The sequence below is a fragment of the Choloepus didactylus genome, chromosome 18, assembly GCF_015220235.1.
Source record: "Choloepus didactylus isolate mChoDid1 chromosome 18, mChoDid1.pri, whole genome shotgun sequence".
NCBI lineage: Eukaryota > Metazoa > Chordata > Mammalia > Pilosa > Megalonychidae > Choloepus > Choloepus didactylus.
Genome location: NC_051324.1, coordinates 24,917,233 through 24,938,534, shown reverse-complemented (window position 1 = coordinate 24,938,534; position 21,302 = coordinate 24,917,233). Strand labels below are relative to the sequence as shown.

Genomic DNA, 21,302 nt, shown 5'->3' with positions numbered 1-21,302 from the left:
TCAGTGCCTGGCACTTAGTAAGTGCTGCAAAAGTGTTTCTACTCTTTCTTTCTGCACACGGGCTGGAGAGTGAGCCCCCTGGGTGAGTGCTCACACACAGGGAGAAGCAACTGGTCAGTAACCACCCGAGATTAACAAAAGGGAGATGCTGTGGTCTCGCTAGCACCCACTAATGGAAAAACTAGGTGAGGATGCAGGAGAACAGGGACGGCACAAACCCAGAGGCCCAGCGTCTGCCTCTGGAGCCTGGCTCCCTTCTGTGGGGCAGAAAACCTCAAACACGAAGAGTGTGACGAGGATCTTTGTGGCTCTCACAGCGCATGTGTCAGGGACAATTTAACACCTGATGTTGTGATTTTTTGGGTCACTTCCCTCCCCCCAACAGTCCCCCCCCCCCAGACTCAGAGAAGGGTCTCGTTCTGCTCCCCATCGTATTCACGGTGCCTGGGACTTTAGGAGATCAGCAAACCTTTATGGAATAAATGGTACTATTGGCAGATGTGAAATACCTTAATGGGCGCTGATGGCTGCACACTAGCAGGGAGAGGGTCCCAGGCAGGCTGTGAGAGCCTCAGGGACGAGCCCAGCCCACCAGGTCCGGTTTATGAGGGCAGGCAGTGTGGAGGGTGAGCCAGGTGAGCCAGGCGGGAAAGCAGGGATGGGCCAGGCCAGCGGAGGGCCAGGGAGGACGTGCTGTGAGGGACCTGGGGGTCTCAACCAGGGACCTCGGTCTGATGGGGGCTGGGGCTATGGGGGGATGGCAGAAAACACCTGGGCTTGGATCCTAGCTCCACTCCTACCTACTTCCCAAAGGGGACAAGCCAAGGAGCCACCCCACCCTGAGCCTTAGTTTTCTCATCTACAAACCGGAGGGGGCTCCCTCAGTGGTTGTAGGAGTTAAATGGCAGTGAAGCCCAGGGCTCCTAGCATGGAGGGGGAGGAACTGGTGAGTCTCCTTTCCTTCACAGCAGGAACCAAGGAGCTGGAAAGGGGAGAAAGGAGGAGCAAGGCTGTGTCACCAGGAGTTTGGAAGCTGGAAGCTTCTGGGGAATCTCCTGTGTGTCCCACTCAAGCTTTGCACAGTCTGAAGGGAGTAGAAGGGGGCGCATTCTCAGATGCTCCCAGCTCCCCACATGGCCTCTCCATTGACCCAGGGGCAAGCTCCTTGTTTTGCAACCTCAAGTCCTAAGCCCCAAGCCTTCAAAGGCAGGAGGCAGCAATTCTTCCCAGCTTCACCCCAACACAGCATCTGTACCCCCTTCCTCCTCACTGGCCATCCCCTCTACTTGGTTCAATTCCACAGACACCAGGGGTCACCACTAGGCACAAGTCTCTGAGCTGGGGGGCTGCTGAGGCAGCCACAGAGACAGCAGGGCTCAAGTCACTGGCTCTTGAGGGCTCCTGATCTCGCGGGGCAGACCTGCCCCATAGGAACGGCGTGCACTTCCCCAACAGGGGGACCAGTGCTGGGCTGTCAAGGCTTCACAAGGGAGGTGAATGAGTGAGACCCGGCAGTGTGCCATGGGTTCTAATATCGAGAAGGTCCAAGTTCAAACAATTGCTCTGGTGTCACTGGCGGCATAACCTTGGGCAAATTATGTTACCTCCCTGAGCCTCTGTTTCTTCTCAACGAGGAATAAAGATGAAGATGATAATAGCACCTACCTTGTGGGGTTCTCATGGGCCTTAAATGAGACAACGCATGTAAAGGGCTCAGCACCAGTCACACTGAGTGAGGAGGAGGAGGAGAAGGAGGAGGAGAGGAAGGGAAGGAGGACAAAGGGGGTGATCATATCAACTCCCCTCTACTCCTATTTTTGCACCCTCCTTCCAGCTGGAATCTGAACTCCACACTTTAGCATTTTATTAGACACCCTTTGACCTGTCTCTGGGTACCTTAGGATTTTGGTATAAAAGGAGCTTGACATTGAACACCCCCACTAGCATATACAGACTTCACAACTTACAGAGTTTGCCACCTAACACCGTTCATCAAAACCTCACGAGAATCATGTGAGTTCAGGAAGGGAGGAAATGATTCTCAGTGGAGCTCAGAGGGTGAGTGGCAGCCCCCAGTTCACACAAGCTAGAAAGTAGTAGAGTTGGGACAAATCCCAAATCTTCCTCTTTGCCTTGTGGCCCCTTTACACAGCACCTCCCAGGAGGGGAGATGGAGAAGTCTATGTAGGGCCTGTGGGGAGTGAGCTTTTCTGTAGGACCATGGACTTGGCGGGGGAACCCATGCCCCCCACTTGTCAGCTGAGACAGAGAGTCCCTGGCCCCCTTCCCAGGGTGATACTGGGCACTCTTAAGTGAACTGAACCACCGGTGGTCTGTGACCCTCACCCTGCTCAGCCTTGGGGAGAGTGAGGGGTCTACCGGGCAGGGGTTTGCACCACCGTACCCCTGGCTTCAGGTTTCACTCTGATACCTCCGGGGGCTGCACATCTCTGTGACACAGACTAAGATGAGGGCAGCAGGGCAAGGCTTCAGAGGGGCGTGAGGAGGGCGTGTCCCAGGGCCAACACTACAGGGTCCCAGCTTCATCTGGGGCCACCATACTGGCAAGACCAACCCAACCCCAGAAAGGAGGGTATTGAAGCAGATGCATCCATTACCCAGCAAATCTTTACTAGCCTGGGTCCTTGCAGTGCTCTTTGCCCTCACCCCTCTAAAAGCTGATGAGAAACATCATGTGGGCCTCAGGCACCAATGACTGAGCCTGTCAGTGAGACAGGTCCTCCACCTGGGCTATCCCAGCCCATCCTCCTCCAGCCACGACTAGTTAGAGACAAGGAAACAGGCTCAGAGGGCTGATGACCCCGTCCAGTATCTCACAGCTAGAAAGTGGTAGATTTTCATCCACTCAAAGCTTATGCTCTTTCCATTCTCTGGGCTGCTGGGAGGGTAAGACCAAACCCTGGGCTTCCAGACACAAGTTGGCTGCACGTCATGTTTGGAAGACCCGGCTGCCAGGCCTTGCCAGGATCAGATATCAGAATAACTAGAACAATTGTCTGGTTTGGTCCCAAAATTCTCTTTGCTCCTAAGGTTCCAACAGGAAGCCTGGGAGGAGAGGGGTCCTGCCTAGCCAAATGAGCAGACCCAAGTAACAGAAACCTTGGCCTTTTCTACGGAAACAGCCCCCAAGCACTGAGGAAGAGGTGTCGACTCCTTTCAGACTCCCCAACGTACAGAGCAATATCTGAAGAGGCCACTAGGTGGGGCCAGAGACGCAGCAGAAAGGGCAGAATCAGCACTCCAGGAGGGAGGGGGGGAGCCGGCAGGGGGTGCCGCGGACCCAGAGCTTTGCTAGGACCCCCATGATGGATAAATGGCTCCCGTTCCTGCATGGCTCCTAGAGTCAATCCTAGGGCCCCCAGGCACTTTAGCAGGTTAAATCACTCTTACCATCTCTAGATGTCAAAGTCCTCAAACCAAGTTATTCTCTTGTGAGCCACCAGGCAAACCAGGCAGCCCTGAAGTGAAGCTCCAGGCAGGGGCCTCTCCCATTATGCCAGAACCCAGTTCACTGGAGAAAGCACCTGACAGCACCTCTCACCAGGGAATCTAAAAACCAATGGATAAGACTTCCAGCAGGTGGTCATGTGACAGGGGTGCCTGGACTGAAGGAAATGGGGACAGGATGCAAGAAAGAAGGCATAGAGAGGACAAGGAAGTGGCAAAGACCCTTCTCTCTCCAGCAAACGTCTCCATCCGGCCACATGTTTCTGACCCTCAGCCAGCATCCCTGGCTCTGTCAGGATTCCACAGGGAACCCTCCGATACCTGCCCTCAGGGGGTGGGGGAGGTGGGTATGAGCCAAGTCACCCGGGGTGGGGGTGTCTCTGAACCCTCCTGTTGCCTAAGACCCAAAGACGGAGATGGCAAGCAAGGATTTTCCCCTCCTTGCTTTCCCCTGGTTGGCCTCAGTTCAGTTTCCAGAATATCCTCTCTGTCAGGAGCAAAACGGCCCCTGTGTGTCCAAGATGACTGTCTGACCAGCCAGCCCTGCTTTGGGCAAAAGGGCAGCACCCCAGACTGCTGGCTGTGGGGGAGCTGACGCTGACCAGCACGCTCGCCTATCCCCTCCACATCCCACCCGCCCCGCACCACCCCTTCCCAAACTCGTGCTGCCTCGCAGCTGCCAAGCGCTGCCTCTGTTCCCATGGCAACACAGTGGCTTCCCTCAAGTGGGAAGCCCGTTGCCAAGGCCCCTGTTGCCAAAGGCTATAACAGCCATCATCTGCCACCCCGGTGTGTGAAGAGGGGGTGAAAGCTCTGCAGAGGGGTGGAGGGTGGCCAGGGAGGCTGGGGAGAGAAGGAAGCAGGGGGTTCTTGAGAAATGGTGGGGTCCAGGCAGGCTCCCAGCCGAGAAAGGGGGTGCTCAGGCCCTGCAGGAGGGGAAAAGCATCTCACAGCATCTCAGCGACTGCTTCTTTGGGGGTACTGGAGGGAAGAAGGGGGACCTCCAGGAAACACACCTGGACAAACCCTCGAACAAACAGGACCGGGCACCTGAAACCCCTTCCCCCAAAATATACACCACCAAGGAGGAATGGCTTTGGTTCTTCTCCCCAGTTCCAGAAAAACAGCCCTCAGGAATCTCTTTCTCCCTGTCTCAGACATGCCCACACAAGTGGGATCCAGACACAGCCATGCCTGTCACCAGGAACAGGCACTGCTCACAAGGACTCTAAGCCCTCCTCCAAGCCTCTATGCCCCCGGCCTGTCTCAAGGCACACACTTCATATTCCTTATATGATGCTTCTCTCTGGAGCAGAGCTCCCACCTCAGATGTCAAGAAGAGAGGGGGACACCATCAGGGTTAATTCTCTTCTATGGCCAACAGCAGGGCTGATGGGGCCCCCCATCCTCAGGGAACTCTCCAGAAGCAGCTCATTCCACCCCCCAGTGAGCACTGAGGCCAACCCTGGCTTCTCTGGGGTCGGCTCCTGTATCTCTGCAGCCCACAGATCACAGATGCAGCCACTGCCCAGCCCAGGCACCAGGGAGGAGGGCCTGGTCCCCCCAGAGCCCCCACATGCTGCTAAGGACAGGGACTGAAAGGGACTGCTCAAAGACGGGGCGAGGGTGTCCAGGAGGCATGGGGGACAGAAGGCAGTGGAGGAGGGAGAGCCAGGCACAGGCATGGCACAGAGAGCAGCAGGTGGGGGCAGAGGGGAGCTGCAGAGGGACCTGGGACCAGCCTGAGATGACCAGGGCACACAGAAAGCCAAGGCCACGCTTCCCCTAAGCTCCCCAAGCAGAGACCGGCCCTCCACACCCAGACCTTCCACTCCTCCATCCCAGGAGCCCCCTCTCCCAAAGCCCAGAAGGAAAAGCACAGGTACCTACCCCAGGTGCCAGCCCCTCGGGTGGGGTGGGGGAGATGCTGTCCCCGCCACCCTGGCTGCGGGCGCTGAGCTGGGGCGACATGGTGGGCGACTCGTCGATGTACGGCATGGTCTCCGAGCCCTCCGGGGGCCCCTTCTGCTCCTCATTCCCCTCTCCGTCGAAGTCGTCGGCCCCGTAGCTGAAGTCTGAGACAAGGAACAAGAAAGGCCACTGAGAGTCCTCCACGAGGGCTGCCAGGGACTGGTAGCGCAGTGGGCGCCGGCGGCGGCCCCCGGCTGCCATGGCCTGAGCCGCAGCATCCACGGCCCGGCCCGGGCAGGGGCTACGCGGGGGCTTGGGCCTCGAGGGGGGCCGGGGAGCGGCTGCAGACGCCAGACTCGCCACCCGCTCCCGGGCTGCTGGGAGCCAGGGAGGAGCAGCTCTGCCGTGGCCACCCGCTTAATCGCATGTCAGTCGCGTCTTCGGAGCTGCTGTTGTTGCCTTTGCCTCCTGCCTAATTTCAAGTCTAAAAATTAACAGTGGGAGCAGGAGGCAGGCCGCTTCCAACTCTCCTCTCTGAGTCACCATTTAGCTTTTTATAGGGAGTAGGGAGGTGGGGGCGGGCCGAGCGATGTCACTTCCTGAGCCCCTCCTCCTCGGGTACCATTTGTGCACAGAGCCCACTTCCTCATGGGGGCCAGAGCAGTTTTCGGGGTGAGGGGTGGGGGATGGAGAAACTGTACCCAAGGGGGTCCTCGCCCCTCCAAACCAGGCCCCAGCAGGACAGAGCCCAAGGCAGGCGGCGCGTGGGCGAGAAGGCGGCACGGAGGTTTGGCAGGGACACGGTTGAACAGCAGACTTCTCAAAAGCCAGCAGTTATTTCTATAATCTCAATGCAGCTTCCTTCAGAGAAGGAGGGAAGAAAAGGCAGCAGGGAAGTCGAGCTGCCGTCAACCCCTTCCTCAGCGCTGCCAGTACCATCGGGTCCAGAGCCCATGCACGGGTACCCCCACCCAGGGGTGGTGGGCTGGGCCCACAGGGGAGTGGTCCAGTGTGGTGGAGGAGGCTGGTGGAGCCTCACAAACACACGCTGCCTGCCTGTCCCACTGTCCGCTCACATCGCTTCCTACAGATTGTCCTCCCTTGCCCTGGGATGAGGTCAGGTGCCCGGCTCAGAACTCCTGCAATCCCTGCCCGCGGCCTCTAGTCCCTGGTTGACCCCATCCCTTCGTCCACGAGCCCCTGGGGCAGGAGCATGGGGCTCTGTCGTCACCCTGTGCCCAGTGCCCCCAAGCTGGAGACCTGCAGCAGGCTCTCCGTGAATGAGCTCTGGAACGCACCAGCAGGCTCAGGTCAGAGCTCTTGCCAGGCCCAAGAGCCAAGCGTGGCACGAGAGCCCTGGCTCCTCCTCCTCTGACACAACACACCCGCCCTCGGGCAGCCGGCTGCCTGAGAACGGTGTCAGTGGGTCAGCAGGGCACCCGGCCACAGCCACACTTGTCCAATCTGGCCCTCTGGCCACTGAGAGCTTTCCCCAGCATTGCGCACCTGCTCCAACTACTTCCTGTCCCAGGCCCTGTGCTCATGCCCCATTCAGCTGTCAGGGAATATGGGCTGATGTTCTCCTAAGAAAGGCACACATGGGAAAGCCATGGCACCTAGCGCCACCCCAGTGCTGGAACAGGGCCCCCTGCCCTGGAGGCGGGGCCATCACTGGTTATTTCCAGGGGGCAGGAGGTTAAAGGGGCAGCAGTGCCAAGCCCAGTACTGCCAGGGTGCCTGGCTGTTTGGTGAGATCTGCCCATTCATGGGAAGCATAAGGAGGGAGTAGAGACACCACGGTAACTGCCATCTCCCCTCCTAGAGGCTCCAGGCTGCCCTTAGCACCTGGGGTGCAAGTCTGGAGAAGGCAATAGGTGGACCCCGGCCCGGCCGACAGCTCAGGTGCAGCAATAGCCCAGCTGACCACACCGACTCTCCCCAATGCCAACCAAGGCCCAGGGGTCACAGACCCGCAACACTCATTCTTTTTTTTTTTTTTTTTTTTTTTTTGCCCAGACTCACCCCAGGCTTGGGTCCTTGCTGTGGGCCCTTCCGTCAATCTCTGCCAAGCACTCACAAAGCAACTAATATCCTCTATCCTGCCAGCCTACGCCAGTCCCGGGGCTGAAGGGCTCCCAGGAGGTCGTTTTGTCCTGTCCCCTGCTTGCAGGCTGGTACACAGCTCATCCAGTGTAGACAGATGGTAGCTTCTTTCCTTTTCTTGTTTTTCAAATTTTTATTTTGGCAACATTCATACAAAATCGATTTTCCCATTTTAGCCACTTTCGACTACACAAATTGGCAGTGTCAATTACATTCACAATGTTGTGCGACCATCACCACCATCCACTACCCAACAGCAGTAACTGTCCACTCCTCCCACCCTGCCTCTGGTAACCCATAATCTACACTCTGTCTCTACGAATTTGTATATTCTAGACACTTCATATACACGGGCTCATACAATATTTGTTCTTTTGTGCCTGGCTTATTTCACTCAACACGTCTTCCAGGTCCATCCATGTGGTTGTATGCATCAGAACTGCATTCCTTTTATATGGCTGAGTGATACTTCCTCGTACGGATACAGCATATTATGTTTACCATCCACTTGGTGATGGACACTTGCTGGAACCCTCACTCCTGAGGCATCTCCCAAGGGCAGGGGTAGAAGGGACAACAGGACAGGCACCAGGACTCACCACCACTGCCAAAGCCTGGCTATCCAGGTCACGGTAGGACAGGGAGGTCCCAGGATCTCATCCATCGCGTGTGCACAATTCATCCTCACCACAGCACCAGACCCAGCATCCACCACTCCTGCTCCTCCCAACTTCACCCTGTCCCTGTGAAGCGGTTCTCAATATCCCAATTTTACACACATGGTCGCCAAGTTTCAGGGAGATTTATCTGAGGTCCCAGAAAGGATCTGAGTCCTGGTGTTCTAGTTTGCTAATGCTGCTGAATGCAAAACACCAGAGATGGATAGGCTTTTATAAAACGGAGGTTTATTTCACTACACAGTTACAGTCTTAAGGCCACAAAGCGTCCAAGGTAACACCTCAGCAATCGGGTACCTTCACTGGAGGATGGCCAATGGCATCCGGGAAACCTCTGTTAGCTGGGAAGGCAGCTGGCGTCTGCTCCAAAGCTCTGGCCTCAAAACGGCTTTCTCCCAGGATGTTCCTCTCTAGCAAGCTTGCTCCTCTTCAAAACATCACTCCCAGCTGCACTCCATGAGTTTCCTCTCTCTGAGTCAGCTCATTTATACAGCTCCACTGATCAAGGCCCACCCCGAATGGGTGGGGCCACGCCTCCATGGGAACATCTCATCAGAATCATCTCCCACAGCTGAGTGGGGCACATTCCAACAAATCTAACCAGCACCAAAAACGTCTGCCCCACACAAGACCACAAAGTTAATGGCATTTGGGGGACACAATACATTCAAACCGGCACACCGGGTTTACCTATTTGTCAACAAATGCCATCTTCTCCCCTCTAACTATCATCAACCCTCCAGAGAATGTCCTTCTAAAGCCCTCTCATCAGGGGAGGCTGAACAAATTGGGGAGGGAGGGGTGCCTGAGGGTGAGGCATGGCCAAGGCCAGGGAGAGGCACAGGAGTTCATCCGCCACGGTGGGAAAGTGCACAGAGCCCTCTGCACGGTCTCCTAGATACTGGGGCTGGAGCCCAGGAGGGACACTTTCCCTTCACCCCACCCTCCATAAAACCTTGAGAGCCACAGAAGTTGGTCAGAGATGCAGGAGATCCCTATCAGAAAAGGGACACAAGAGAAGAAGAAGAAACCGACCCTTAGAGAAGGAAGGAAGCTGGTGAATCAGGAGGATAGACACACCCTGTCAAGCACAGGGGTTGGCCACAAAAAGTCCCAGATAGGAAGGCTGGGTGGACTGTGGCTTGACCACCAGGTCTCAAAAGAGATGATGCAGAGGAGGATGTTGACACCCAACATCCAGCTAAGACTACTTTTCCCAGCAGAGTGGACCATGTGACCAAGCTCTGTTCAGTGACATGAAAAGTGGCTATGTGTGGAACTTCGAGGAAGACTGCTAAGAGATCAACTTAGCTGGAATGTACACTCCCTCCCCCCTGCATGCTTTCTCTTCTTGTTACTAGTTTGGAAAGCATAATGGGATGGCTGGAGCCCCAGCAGCCATGCTGAACCACGAAGAAGATAGACGCCAGCCAGCACTGAAGATGGCTGAGCCAGAAAGCCTGGATCCCTAGTGACACTATAGAAACCCCATACCACCCCAGGACAGTCTATCTCTGGACTTTACATGAGATAAAAAGAAATTCCTAAGATTGTATCAAGGGAGCAGGACAAGATGGCAGAATGGTGAGGTGTGGAATTTAGTTACTCCTCTAGGGCAGCTGGTAAATAGCCAGGAACTGTATGGAACAGCTGTTTCAGGGGCTTCTGTAACTGGACACATATCGTAAACCAGTCTGGAATGAGTGGAACGGCTGAGATAGCAGCAAAGAACTGTAAGTTTCCCTGAGCAGGGGGCTGGCGCCCCTCCCCCACAGGCATGGCAGACTGTTCCGGAGCTGGTTCCCAGAGGGAAAAAGAAACAATCCATGCTGGGAGTAAGGAGGGGGGTTCAACCAAGCCCCAATTGCAGAATTAATTATTAAATCTGGACTGCTGAATAAAAGCTCCAAGTGCAGACAAATGAAGAGCAGGCATGAAAGGAACCAAGAGGATTTGGCCCAGCAGAGAGGAGACAGGGCTAACAACAACAACAACAACAACAAAAGAGATACCTGGAGTTGCAATTGTTCAGAATACTGGAAAAGGGCTGGACTCCAAGAAAAAGAGGCACACAGAAACAGGTACGAACTCTGACTCTTGTTTGCAAACCCAGGAAGCTAGGGTCTAGCTCTGAAAAGGTTTTTTGTTGTTTTTTTTTCTTTCTTTCTCTCTGACTCTTAATTTTTTACTTTTCAATAACCCATCAGATATCCTTTTTTAGCTTTTAGTGTATTGGAATAGCTAAAAGAAAATATCTGAAACTTTTGAACCACAACCCAGCATCCTTGATTTTTGAGCACAATTGTATAACTACGTAGCTTACACTGTGTGATCATGTGATTGTGAAAACCTTGTGGCTCCCACTTTCTTTCTCCAGTGTATGGAGAGATGTGTAGAAAAATGAAGACAAAAAGTAAATGAATAATAGGGAGGGATGAAGGGGTATGAGATGTTTGGGTGTTCTTTTTTACTTTAACTTTTATTCTTATTCTTTTTTGTGTGTGGTAATGAAAATGTTCAAAAACTGACTGTGGTGATGAATGCACAACTGTATAATGGTACTGTGAACAAGTGATTGTACACTGTGGATGATTGTATGGTTTGTGAATATATCTCAATAAAACAGAATTTAAAATTTAATTCCTGAGCTGCCGGAATGCTCAGGCTTAAGTACCGCCCTTTCTCTCCCTCCCTCTCTCCCTTCCTTCTAATCTAAGTAGCTCATTACAGGAGTCCTCAGATATTTGCAATTGGCAGCTGAACCCAGGCAAGGGCAGAGCTAAAGATAGGTCTGAGAGACAAAGCAATAAGTCTAGTGGGGGAGATAATTCCCTAAAGGGCATAACTTCCCCCAAGACAAGGGGGGTGGGGGCTCTTCAGAGAATTCAGACCCCAGGGGCTGGATAACAGAAACAGCTTGTCAGCCACGCCCCTGGCAGGGACAGGGCTGCTGAGAATTAAAGACACCTGTGACACCTCTTTATACCAGTGGGGAGTTGTGGGCTGACAAGTGCCACCTGCTGGACAGGATAGGAAAAGCACGGAGTCTACAGGCTTTCCAGGAGGATCTGACAACCTGCGGGATCTCATTCTCAGGTGAACTTAACACGGATTACACTCTACTCCTGAGACGTGGGCCTGTCAGGACTGGGAATATCTGATTGGGGTCGATCATATCTGGGGAGATCCACTCACAGAAAGGTTACATAGACAAGAACCAGAAAACAAGAGCTGAAAAATTCTGATCAACTAAATAGAAGCTATGTTAGTGGTCTAGAATAAGTTGAACTGAACACCAAAGAACAGACAGAGAACAAAACCGACCAACAAGAAAATCCTAGGTAAAAGAGTAAAAACGAGCTCCAGAATAAAGTAATCAAGAAAATCAGATGCCTAGACAGTGAAAAATAATTAGCTTGAAAAAACAAATAGCAGAACTTAATGGAAGTGAAAGGCACAATACAGGAGATGAAAAACACAATGGAGGAATACTACAGTAGATTTGAAGAGGCAGAAGAAAGGATCAGTGAACTAGAACACAGGACATCTGAAATCCTACACAAAAAAGAACAGATAGGGAAAAGAATGGAAAAATACGAGCAGGGTCTTACAGAGCTAAATGACAACATGAAGTGCACAAATATACGTACCATGAGTGTCCCAGAAGTAGAAGAGAAGGGAAAAGGGGCAGAAAGAATAATAGAAGAAATAACCACTGAAAATTTCCCAACTATAATGAAACACATAAAATTACAGATTCAAGAAGCACAGCATACCCCAAACAGAATAGATCCCAATAAATCTACTCAAAGACACTTACTGATCAGATTGTCCAATGTCAAAGACAAAGAGAGAATTCTGAAAGCAGCAAGAGAAAAGTGATCCATCACATACAAGGGAAGCTTGATAAAACTATGTATGGATTTATCTGCAGAAACCATGGAGGTGAGAAGGCAGTGGATTGATATATTTAAGATACTGAAAGAGAAAAACTGCCAACCAAGAATTCTATATCTGGCAAAACTGTCCTTCAAGAATGAGGGTGAGATTAAAACATTTTCAAACAAACAGACACTGAGAGAGTTTGTGAATAAGAGACCAGTGCTACAAATAATACTAAAGGGAGTGCTACAGGCTGATAGGAAAAGATAAGAGAGAGCGGTTTGGAGAAGAGTGTAGAATTGAAGACTATCAGGAAGGGTAAAAGGAGAGAGAGAGATAAAATAAGATATGACATATAAAATCCAAAAGACAAAATGGTGGAAGAAAGTACTGCCCTTACAGTAATAACACTAAATGTTAATGGATTAAACTACCCAATAAAAAAACAACAGACTGGCAGAATGGATTAAAAAACAGAATCATCAATATGCTGTCTATAAGAGACTCACTTTAGACACCAGGACAAAAATAGGTTGAAAGTGAAAGGTTGGAAAAAGATATTCCATGCAAACAACAACCAGAAAAGTGCAAGGGTAGCTATATTAATATCAGACAAATTAGACTTCAAACGTAGAATAATTAAAATAGACAAAGAAGGGCACTATACATTAAATAAAGTGACAATTCATCAAGAAGATATAACAATCATAAATATTTATGCATTGAGCCTGAGTGCCACAAAATACATGAGGCAAACATCACACTGTAGGGAGAAGTAGATACTTATACAATAATAGTTGGAGACTTCAATACACTGCTCTCATCAATGGATAGAATGTTTAGACAGAGGATCAATAAGGAAACAGAGATGTTGAACTGCACGATAAATGAACTAGACTTGACAGATATTTATAGAACACTACACCCCACAACAGCAGGATACACATTTTTCTTAAGTGCTTGTGAATAATTCTCTAGGATAGAACACATGTTGGGTCACAAAGCAAGTCTCCACAAATTCAAAAATATTGATATTATACAAAACTCTTTCTTGTACCATAATGGAATGTAGTTGGACATCAATAACAGGCAGGTCGGAAAATCCACAAATACATGGAGGCTAAACAACACACTCTTAAACAACCAGTGAGTTAAAGAGGAAATTACAAGAAAAATTAGTAAATAGCTCGAGGCAAATTAAAGTGAAAACACAACATATCAAAACTTATGGGATGCAGCAAAGGCAGTGCTGAGAGGGAAATTTATTGCCCTACACCTATATTAAAAGAGAAGAAAGAGCAAAAAAATGAGGATTTAACTGTTCACTTAGAGTAACAAGAGAAAAGAATAGCAAACTAAACACAAACCAAACAGCAGGAAAGAAATAACAAAAATTAGAGCAGAAATAAATGGAACTGAGAACAGGAAAACAATAGAGTCAACAAAAACAGAAGTTGGTTCTTTGAGAAAATCAATAAAATTAGTGGACCCTTAGCTAGGCTAACAGAGAGAGAGAGAGAGAGCACAGATGCAAATAAATACAATCAGAAAAGGGAAAGGGGACATAACTACTGACCCCACAGGAAAAAAGGAGATAATGAGAGGATACTATGAGCAACTATATGATAATAAAGTAGAAAACTTAGATGAAGCCAACATCACCCTAATACCAACGTCAGACAAAGATATTATAAAAAAAGAAAATTATAGACCAATGTCTTTAATGAATATAGATGCAAAAATCCTCAAATACTTGCAAATCAAATCCAGTAGCACAATAAAATTATACACCATGACCAAGTGGGATTTATTTCAGGCATGCAAGGCTGGTTCAACACAAGAAAATCAATTAATGTAATACACCACATGAGTAAATCAAAGAAGAAGAACCACATGATCATCTCGATTGATGCAGAAAAGACATTTGACAAAATTGAACATCCTTTCTTGATGAAAACACTCAAAAGGATAGGAATAGAAGGGAACTTTCTCAATATGATAAAGGCAATATATGAAAAACCCACAGCTAACATCATACTCAATGGGAAAAGACTGAAAGCTTTCCCTCTAAGGTCAGGAACAAGACAGGGATGCCCACTGTCACTACTGTAATTCAAAATTGTGCTGGAAGTTCTAGAACAATAGAACAATTAGGCAAGAAAAATAAAAAGGCATCCATACTGGAGAGGAAGAAGTAAAACTGTCACTGTTTGCAGATGACATGATCCAATATGTAGAAAATCGAGCAAAATCTACAGCAAAGCTAGTAGAGCTAATAAATGAATACAGCAAAGTGGCAGGGTACAAAATAAGCATGCAAAAATCAGTAGTGTTCCTACACACAAGTAATAAGCAACATGAGGAGGAAATCAAGAAAAAAATTCCATTTACAATAGCAACCAAAAGAATCATTATATAGGAATAAACTTAACCAAGGCCACAAAAGACCCCTACACAGAAAACTACAAGAAACTACTAAAAGAAATCAAACAGGACCTAAAAAAAGTAACATACAGTGTTCATGGATTGGAAGACTAAATATAGTTAAGATGTCAATTCTACCTAAACTGATTTACAGATTCAAAGCAATACCAATAAGAATCCCAACAACTTACTTTGCATAAACAAAAAACAGTAACCAAATTTATTTAGAAGGGTGGGTGCCCAGAATAGTCAAAAATATCTTGAGAAGGAGGAACGAAGTGGGAGTTCTCACACTATCTGACTTTAAAGCACACTACAAAGCTACAGTGTTCAAAACAACATGGTACTGGCATACAGGTAGATATACCGACAAATGGAATCGAATTAAGTATTCAGAAGTAGATCCTCTCATCTACAGACAATTGATCTTTGATGAGGCAGTCAAGCCAATGCAACTGGGACAGAGCAGCTTCTTCAACAAATGGTGTTTGGAGAACTGGATAGCTATATCCAAAAGAATGAAAGACGACTCCTCTCTCACACTTTATACAAAAATTAACTCAAAAAGGATCAAAGACATAAACATTAGCGCTAAGACCATAAGACTTTTAGAAGAAAATGCAGGGAAATACTTTAAAGATCTTGTGATAGGAGGTAGTTTCCTAGACCTTACACCCAAAGTTCAAGCAATGAAAGAAGAAATAGAGAAACGAAATCTCCTCAAAATTGAACACTTTTATGTATCAAAGGACTATGTCAAAAGTAAAATGGCAGCCTACACAAGGGGAGACAATATTTGAAAACCACATATCAGATAAGGATTTAATATCCAGAATATATAAAGAGATCCTACAACTCAACAACAAAAGACAAACAACCCAATTAACAAATAGGCAAAAGACATGGACAAACACTTTTCTGAACAGGAAATACAAATGGCTCAAAAAAATACGAAAAAATGCTCAACTTTACTGGCTATTACAGAAATGCAAATCAAAACCACAACCTCTCACACCTACTAGAACGGCCATTATCAAAAAAAAAACAGAAAATTACAAGTGCTGGAGAGGATATGGAGAAAGAGGCACACTTATTCACTGTTGGTGGGAATGTAGAATGGTGCAGCCACTCTGGATGGCAGTGTGGTGGGTCCTCAGGAAGGTAAGTATAGAATTGCCATATGCCCCAACAATCCCATTACTAGGCATATACTCAGAGGAACTGAAAGCTAAGACACAAACGGACATTTATAAACTGATGTTTATAGTGGCATTATTCACAATTGCCAAGAGATGGAAACAACCTAAATGTCCATCAATGGACGAGTGGATAAACAACCTGTGGTATATACATATAATGGAATATTATGCAGCTGTAAGACAGAACAAAGTCACAGAACACATAATAACATGGATGAACCTTGAGGACATTATGTTGAGCAAAGTTAGCCAGAAACAAAAGGACAAACAGTGTATGGTCTCACTAATATGAGCTAACATTAATGAACAAACTTTGAGAGTCAAAAGCTGATAACACAAGTTATCAGGAGACAGAAAGAGTGCAGAGATTGGGCATTTGATGCTGAAGGAGTACAGAACGTTCAACAGGATTGACTGTATAGATCCAAAAATGCATAGCACAATACTATATGATGGTAGCACAATACTGTAAGTACACTGAACAAAGATGTCTGTGAGGAAAGTTGAAAGAGGAAGGCTAGGGGCATGTATGACATCAGAAGGAAAGATAGACAATAAAGACTGTGGCTGTATAATTTAGTGAAACCTAGAGTGGTCAATGATGGTGACTAAATGTACAAATTTTAAAAAGTTTTTACATGGGGAGAACAAATGAATGTCAACCTTGCAAGGTGCTGAAAAAAGATGGTATTGGGGGAAAATATAATCAATGCAAACTAGAATCTATAGTTAACAGTAACATTGTAATATGCTTCCATTAAATGTAACAAAGGCAATATAACAAAAGCTAAATGTCTTTAAGAGATGGATACAAGAGAGGGGTGTGGGATTCTTGGTGGCAGTGTTGTTGTCTGAACTTATTGTGATTTTATTTTTATTTTTTCTTTTATCTTTTTTATCATTCTTTTTAAAAATTTTCTTAGAGTAATGACTATGTTCAAGTGCTGATTGTGGTGATGAATGTACAACTATATGATGATACTATGAACAACTGATTGTACACTGTGGATGATTGTATGGTATGTGAATATGTCTCTATAAGACTGCAGGGTAGGGGGAATAAACAGAGGGATACAAGTGCTGGAGTAAACTTGGAAGAGAGGGATGTACCTATTCACTGTTGGTGGGGAAGTAGAATGGTACAGCCTATGTGGAGGGCAGTGTGGTGGTTCAACAAGAAGCTAAGTATGTTGGTGCCGTGAGGTCCTGCAACCGCATTATGGGGCATGTATTTGGAAGATCTGAAAGCAGGGACATGAATGGACATTTGCACACTGATGTTTAGGGCGGCAGTATTCATGATCTGCAACGGGAGGAGGTGGCCTAAGGGCACATTGACTGATGAACAGAATGATGAACTGTGATGTATGCATACAATAGAATATCGAGCAGTTGCAAAGAGGAATGAAGTTGTGAGACTTGCAACTAGGTGAATGAATCTTGAGGACATTTTGAGCAAAATATGCCAAAAGCGAAAAGACAAACATTAGAATGCCTCACTAATATGGACTAACTATGATGTATAAACTTTGAGAACTGAATCTTAGAGCACAAGTTATCAGGGGACCACTTACTGTAAAGTTCCCTAGATTGTAAGCTCTTACAGCAGTCACATCTATTCCTGAGTTGTAATGGCTTTTCCTAATTTCTGAGATGCTGAGCTCTTTGTGTATAACCTGGTCGGTCTCTGGAACTTTGGGTATCTGTGTGACACCTGAGACTCAGAACTAGAGTTTGGCAACTATGAATGCCAGCATAACCCCATACTCCAACTGTTAAAAAAAGCTGAAAAAGAGTTCAGACTTCAATTAGAGATATGAATGAAGCGGATCTGGTTAGGACTAAGGCAAATCATGCTAAAGGGCAAAGGACAATATTGACTGTGTTTAACAACTTTTAACTTCTGTGTGAGACCACAGGAGTAGATGATTATTTGGTACAGGATCTATATTTTCTGTAGCACACTAAATAATTTCACTTGTATCATCAGTTTACTCAAACACCAATTACATGGAACTTTGAATAGGAAGTCAGATCTGGTAGGTTTGAACAGTTTAGTGTGAAATCCCGATACATCCCAGAGTAATATGGGCAGAGAATAAAAATGCATTTGCAGGACCCCCTGAGGAACTGGGGAAAAATGCAGAAATATTAAACTTCCCCATCTGGGGAATCACTGATATTTTCACAAGCATTGAGGACTACCAATTTAGTAGGCCTAGTCCTCGATCTTGGGGTTGCCCTTATGAAATTTGTTATGCAAAGGAGAGGCTAAGCCTACTCAGAACAGTGTCTAAGAGTCTTCCCCAGAGAACCTCTTTGTTGCTCAGATGTGGCCTCTTTCTCTCTAAGCCCACTCAGCAGGTGAACTCACTGCCCTCTCCCCTACGTGGGACATGACTCCCAGGGGTATAAATCTCCCTGACAATGTGGGACATGACTCCCAGGGATGAGCTTGGCCCTGGCATAGTGGGATTGAGAAAGCCTTCTGGACCAAAAGGGGAAAGCGAAATTGTCAGGCCCCAGAAAAAGAGTCTAACATATAGAAGGAATGCCTGATCCACTGGCCCTGCTGCTTATCTCATAAATACCAGGTGTGCCATAAACTAAGGGTTGAAGGCTGTTTTAGGAATCCCAGTCACAGTGGCACCTAATCTCCAGGGGGCAGACAAAGCAAGATCAGATATCCCCATAAAGATGAATGACCACAAACAAGCCAAAAGGCCTGCTTCCTCCACATAGATAATATAGTGCACATCAAAGAAGAGTAGTGTGTTAAAACCGTAGTAACCAGTCAGCAGAAACTGATAAGCACTCACCCAATCGAGGCCCAGAACACACTCAGCAGGACCTTCCCCCCCAATACCCAACGTGGGTTTTTCCTTTTAAAAAATGCTGCTCTCAGATAGAGGGCTGGAGCCATTTTTCCTTTCTTTCTTTTCTGATGGCTCCCACCTGCTTTCTTCCTCTAATAAACCTTAAATTCTCTACTTAAACCATGACTCGCTGCGTTTGTGTGGATTCTTGAACGGCTCTGAACCTAACAGAAATGAAACAAAATAAAGTTTCAGCGGCTGAGAGATTTCAAATGGAGTACAGAGGTCATTCTGGAGGGTATTCTTATGCACTACATAGATATCCCTTTTTAGTTTTTGTGTATTGGAATAGCTAGAAGGAAACACCTGAAACTGTCAAACTGCAACCCAGTAGCCTTGATTCTTGAAGACAATCGTCTTCAACTACTTATAACTAAGCAGCTTACATGGTCCGACTGTGTGATTGTGAAAATCTTGTGGCTCACACTCCCTTTATCCAGTGTATGGACAGATGAGTAGAAAAATGGGGAGAAAAATTAAATGAAAAATAGGTGGGATGTGGTGGATGGAATGTTTTAGGTATTCTTTTTTACTTTTAATTTTTATTTTTTGGAGTAATGAAAATGTTCAAAAATTGATTGTGAGGATGAATCCACAACTATATCAGGGTATTGTAAACAACTGATTGTACACTGTGGGTGACTGTATGGTATCTGAATATATCTCAATAAAACTGAATTTAAAAAAAAGAAATTCCTATATCATTTAGGCCACTGCTGTTTAGTATCTTTTGTTTTATACAGACAAACCTAATTTTAACTGATGCAGATGGCTTCCCTGACGTTCTGTCTGTGGGCTTCTCCTACTGCTCCACTGTCCCTTCTCAGTCTCTTTGGTGGGATCCTCTTTCCCTGCCCATCCTTTGAAAACAGGTATTCCTGTTATGCTCATACAACAAAAAACAGCTCAGCAAAAAAAGGGAACAAACTCCTGGTGCCCCTGACTACGCCAACGAGCCTCACAGATATTATGCTGAGTGAAAGAAGCCAGACGCAAGAGTACATCCTGTATGCTTCCATTTATATGACGTTCTGGAACACACAAAACTAATCTATGGTTAAAAAAAAAATCAAAATAGTGGTTGCTTCTGGAGGTGGAGCGGAAACAGCAAGTGACTAGGAAGGGGCCTGAGGGAACTTTCTGGAGTGACGGAAATGTCTGTATCTTGACAGAGATTAAGGTTACACGGGTGTATGCACAGGTTAAAATTCATTAAACGGTACATTTCAGATGTGTGCATTTCACTAAATATTGAACTCTCACTAACGACACACATGCTGAAGTGTTGAGGTGCAGTGGACGGATATTTTAAACTTCCTCTGAAACACATAAAGAATGAGATGGATTGATGGTGACAGAGGGATGATGCATAAATGGATAGACACGCAATAAAGCAAGTATAGTGAAATGACAGTTGTGGACTCTAGGTGGTGGATAAATGGGTCTTCACTGCAGAATTCTTTGAACTATTCTGTATGTTTGAAAATTTTCATAATAAAGTGATGGGAAAAAGTTGGTGTTCCCCAGGCTTTGGTCACCCCTACTCTGTTCCCTCTACCAAATTTTATTTATCCTCCGGGGAGAGGGCTGGGCTGCACTCTCTGCTTCTTCTCCGAACAGCTGCACCAGGTGAAACTGGGAAACCTCAAACCCAACCTTTTTTCCTGAAGTTAATACACCAAGTCACTCGGGCCAGAACCCTAGGAGTCATTCCCTATTCCTCCCTCTTCCTGCTCCTCACACCCTACACCCTGAAAGTTCCCTGTTCCCCCTCCTCCTTCTCCCCGTGGTCGCCAATAGCCCCTCTCCAGAATGCAGAGCCAGAATGCAAACCGGATCGTGCCTCTCCTCTGCTCAAGATTCAACAGTTCCACATTCATTTCAAGGGTACGACCCAAGCCCCCCAGCTTGAGGCCCCCCTGGGCCTTTGCAATGCTCTCCTGCCCTGGAACACCCTCCCCCATCCCTTCTCCACCTGGTGAAACCCTATTTAGCTTCCAATCCAGCTCAGACACCGCCTTTCCCAGGGACCTCCCTGGCTCCCTCATATCATGACAATACCTGAATATATAAAGCACTTTTACAAACCAATGAGAGCAAGAGGAATCCCTTGATTTTTTAAATGAGGAAAGGAAATGACAAAATTTTAAAAAGACAAATACCCAATGTACATATGAAAAAGAAATGTTAACCTCACTTGTAACAAAGAAAATGCAAACTTTTTTTTTTTTAATAACCTTTCCTATTCAATTAGCAAGGAATTAAGAAAAAAAATTACCCAGAGTTGTCAGGGAACAGGCACTGTCAGAAACTCCTGATGGGTGTATATTATTGACACAACTCTTTTCGAGTCAAGGTGGTAACTACTATCAAGAGTTTTAATAGTTGGTATGGCTTTTAACCCAGCATAATCTAAGAATTTGTCTTAAGAAATTAATTATAAATGTACACAAAAATAAAGTTATTAATCACAGGGCTGTTTGTGATTGTGAAATATTAAAAATAACCTAAATGACTAATTATAGGGGATTGGTTGAGTAAATCATGGTATTTCTACAAGATGTACTACAATGTAGCCATTAAAAATTATACGGATTATGTACATCTAATTAAGTCAAAAAGGAGATTAATAATAGTATAACAGTATGATACCATGTTTGACAAAAATTGAAATGTCCATCTACGCATAGGATAAAAATTGGAAGGATACAACACAAAACAACTTTACAGCATTCAGATTCTGGGAATTAGGAATAATCTAA

The 21,302-nt window shown here is 46.8% G+C and overlaps 1 protein-coding gene across 3 annotated transcripts in view; it reads right to left on the bottom strand.

Moving 5' to 3' along the window:
• ABR (ABR activator of RhoGEF and GTPase) overlaps positions 1-21,302 on the bottom strand; it is a 192,512-nt gene that overhangs the window by 94,651 nt on the left and 76,559 nt on the right. For all 3 annotated transcript variants that reach the window (XM_037810282.1, XM_037810286.1, XM_037810283.1), the window contains exon 2: positions 5,359-5,543. In XM_037810282.1, the coding sequence (XP_037666210.1) occupies positions 5,359-5,543 (185 nt within the window). The remainder of the gene's footprint in view (positions 1-5,358; positions 5,544-21,302) is intronic.